This window comes from Wolffia australiana, chromosome 5, assembly GCF_029677425.1.
Source record: "Wolffia australiana isolate 7733 chromosome 5, ASM2967742v1".
Taxonomy (NCBI): Eukaryota; Viridiplantae; Streptophyta; class Magnoliopsida; order Alismatales; family Araceae; genus Wolffia; species Wolffia australiana.
The window spans coordinates 3,570,001-3,573,645 of NC_135839.1; the positions used below are offsets into that span (position 1 = coordinate 3,570,001).

Genomic DNA, 3,645 nt, shown 5'->3' on the forward strand with positions numbered 1-3,645 from the left:
TCAGATGTTATGCTTAGAAACATATTACACATGATACTTGCTAAGGGGTTTATTTATCGAAATGCATCTGATTTGTTGGAAGTAGGATACAATGACAGTTCCAGATCGTACCGGACGTGGACGATGGACGGGATGGGACAAATTTTGTCCCGTTCGATGTCCAGAGTAAGTTCAGGGATGAAGGACAGGACGATTTTTCGTCCAACGATAAAAAAAACCATCCCGTCAAATCGTTCCGGGACGGTTTCTCGTCCTGTCCAGTTCTCCCGGGATGAATTTTTGTCCCGAAATTCGTCCCGGACGAAAAAACCCAATATATATTTTTAATATATATTAATATAGATTTCTTCAAGTTTTTTAGGGAATTACTGAGGAGATAGAATGCGAAGGGACATATGTACAATTATTTCTAAGTGGCGTCCATTTGCACGCACGCAAAAATACAGGGACTTTGATGCAAATTGTCATTGCGAGTCCACGTGGCAACATCTCAACCGTCAGATGTGAATCCGGCGATTTTCCGTCCAGATTCGTCCGTCCATCGTCCGAGACTTCCAGATGGATGGTTTTTCGTCCCACGGGATGAGAACCGTCCCGTCCGGTGGTTCCCGGGATGAATTTTTGCCCCAAAATTCGTCCATATCCTCGGATGGGACAATTTTTTCATCACGGGATGAAAAAATCGTCCCGTCCGCATCCCTGCACTATAGATACAATCCTTGATTAGGACTGACAGAGAAAGAGATATCCGGAAGAGGGGGGGGGGATGCCGACTTTAAGAGAAAGAGACAATCTGACATCTCTTTTTACATTATTTCCCTTGTAAGTGCTCCTAACTAAATCAAGAATCATATCATTCTTACAACAGATCAGATAACATTTTGAAACGATCGCAATCACGATCTTGTCAGTATGATTAAGTAGTTACAGCCTCCATCTGGCAGGTTTCCATGTGGATGACGCGGAAGTAACCCTCAACGTCTGCGTGGGCACGCAGTTCACCGGTGGTAATATGTTCTTCCGCGGCGTCCGATGCGATAAGCATGTGAATTCTGAGACTCAACTTGAGGTCTATGCACTGTAATTTAATGTGATGCTGATAACATATGGTTTATATGGTTTTAAAGGCTGAAATTTCTTTTTTTCTAGGAATTGGTGGAGTATGCCCATGTCCCCGGGCAGGCTGTTCTTCATCGGGGTCGTCATCGCCACGGTGCCCTGGCGACGACGTCAGGCCACAGGATCAATTTGCTTCTATGGTGTAAAAGGTATGTTGACCTTTTACCCGTATTCGGGGTCGTTGTTTGTGCTTATCTTCGGCCACGTGTTTTCTCTCTCCCTCCCGTCCGTAGCTCCGTGTTTAGAGAGATGAAGAAGTATCAGAAGGAATGCTCCAGCTGGTGTGGCGAGTGTCAACGTGAGAAGAAGGAGAGACTGCGCCAATCAGCAATGGCCACCAAACTGGTTAGTGTCGAAGATTATTTAAGGATTATAGAAGTTAATGCTGGAAATAATAGATTTTATCATGCAGCATCTCATAATTATGAAGCGTTATCAGTCTCCCATTTGATATGATTTCTTTTGTCCATTTGATTTTTATCAAGGTTACAAATCTAAGACGATGATCCATATATCTGTTTCATGCGGTCTCTGTGAAATTTACATAGAAAATATTGTGGGAAGCATCTGCAGTTTCCCATTTGATGTGATTTCTTTCTTTCTTTTGATTTTTATCAACATGCTAAATTACAGATAATGGTTGCATTTAATCATGATCCACTGCATGAATACGAAGCATTATCATCCTCTCATTGGATGATTTATTTCGTTCATTTGATCTTTATAAGCACGGCAGTTTAAAGATCATGGATTAGTGTAGGATGGACATGGACGTGATCTTTGAGGATATGTTTACTCGCAGGCATTTATCAGAAGACGAGAAGAATCCCCCGCGTAACGAGTTATGTCACGTGCCCTACTAGCTAACATAGCAGGTTCTACTGTGGAAGAGGGATTAGAATTTAAGCAACCTTTTTCAAGAAATGTAACTGACACGCAACTTTAATCCTCTTCAGCAGAGATGAAGATGATTAAGGCATGATTGCAAAATTTGGAAGAGTATTGATTTTCGATGCCATCAGGTTGTTTAGCTATTTGGGTTTTAATGTTAATTTTTAGATTTTCACTTAAGCTGAATGAATAATTGCTTGTCGGAGGAAGACTGTCTCGTACCCAGTGGCTAACGTTGATCGTCCCCGTCAATTGTTCTACCCGGAGGATGATGATAATGATGGTGATGGATGGATGGACGGACGGACAGATGGAGGGACAGACGGAGGGACGGACGGACGGATGGATAATGATGGTGATGGATGCATGGATAGATGGATGGAAGGATGGATGGATAATGATGGCGATGGATGGATGGAGAAGATACAATTTATATGATTTTTTCTTTATGAGACTCGTGCATTCTTGACTTTCTTGTTGTTAAGGTTGATGATGATGATGATGATGAATTGTCATTATCTTTGGCATTTGTCCATAGCTTGGATGATGATGATCGTATAATTGTGGTATTGATCGACATGGGCAAAGAGCCAATGAGATCAACTTTGAATTATTATGATTGATGTTATAACTCCTAGGTGATGAGAAAGATAAGCCCAGGAGACCAGATTATAATTGATCTCATTGGCTATAGGGATGGGCTTTTTTGTCTGGTGTGCAGTTGTGCAGTCAATGCAAGGTGCAGTGCAAAATTTTGAATTATCTCTCTCTCTCCATTTCTCCCTCTCTCTTTCCATTTCTCCCTCTCTCTCCATTTCTCCCTCCCTCTCTCTCTCTCTCTCTCTTTCCATTTCTCCCTCCCTCTCTCTCTCTCTCTTTCCATTTCTCCCTCTCTCTCTCTCTCCCTTTCTCCCTCCCTCTCTCTCTCTCTCCATTTCTCCCTCCCTCTCTCTCTCTCCCCATTTCTCCCTCCTCTCTCTCTCTCTCCATTTCTCCCTCCCTCTCTCTCTCTTTCCATTTCTCCCTCTCTCTCTCCATTTCTCCCTCTCTCTCTCTCTCCATTTCTCCCTCTCTCTTTCCATTTCTCCCTCTCTCTCTCCATTTCTCCCTCCCTCTCTCTCTTTCCCTTTCTCCCTCCCTCTCTCTCTCCATTTCTCCCTCCCTCTCTCTCTCCATTTCTCCCTCCCTCCCTCTCTCTCTCTTTCCATTTCTCCCTCCCTCTCTCTTTCCATTTCTCCCTCCCTCTCTCTCTTTCCATTTCTCCCTCCCTCTCTCTTTCCATTTCTCCCTCCCTCTCTCTCTCTCCCTTTCTCCCTCTCTCTCCCCATTTCTCCCTCTCTCTCTCTCCATGTCTCCCTCTCTCTCTCTCCATTTCTCTTTAATCTCTCTGTGATTATCTGTCTCTCAAATCTTCCACAGTAGAAGAGATCTCTGCGCTTATCTATTCTTTTCTATAGCCTCATTAAGTCCAAGATTCTTCTCACTTGCTCTCGTTTTCACATGTCTCTCTTTCTCTCGAAATTCTTCGCTTTCTTTTCACATCTCCCCTGTCTCTTGATACTCATCTCTTTCTATTCTTATCCCTCCCTCTCTGCTTATCTTTTTCTCTTGCAATCTTTCTCTCTCTGCTTATCT

At 43.2% G+C, this 3,645-nt stretch overlaps 1 protein-coding gene across 3 annotated transcripts in view; it reads left to right on the forward strand.

Annotated features, from left to right (window-relative positions):
* LOC144703211 (2-oxoglutarate (2OG) and Fe(II)-dependent oxygenase superfamily protein) overlaps positions 1 to 2,137 on the forward strand; it is a 3,966-nt gene extending 1,829 nt beyond the window's left edge. The window contains exons 6-10 of one of the 3 annotated variants that reach the window (XM_078575326.1): positions 945 to 1,069; positions 1,150 to 1,268; positions 1,353 to 1,464; positions 1,922 to 1,994; positions 2,076 to 2,137. In XM_078575326.1, coding sequence (XP_078431452.1) covers positions 945 to 1,069; positions 1,150 to 1,268; positions 1,353 to 1,464; positions 1,922 to 1,957 — 392 coding nt within the window. In that variant the 3' untranslated portion in view covers positions 1,958 to 1,994; positions 2,076 to 2,137. Of the gene's footprint in view, positions 1 to 944; positions 1,070 to 1,149; positions 1,269 to 1,352; positions 1,465 to 1,921 lie in introns of all 3 variants that reach the window. The other 2 variants (XM_078575328.1, XM_078575329.1) reach the window with 2 other exon arrangements.
* Positions 2,138 to 3,645: the final 1,508 nt, after the last annotated feature.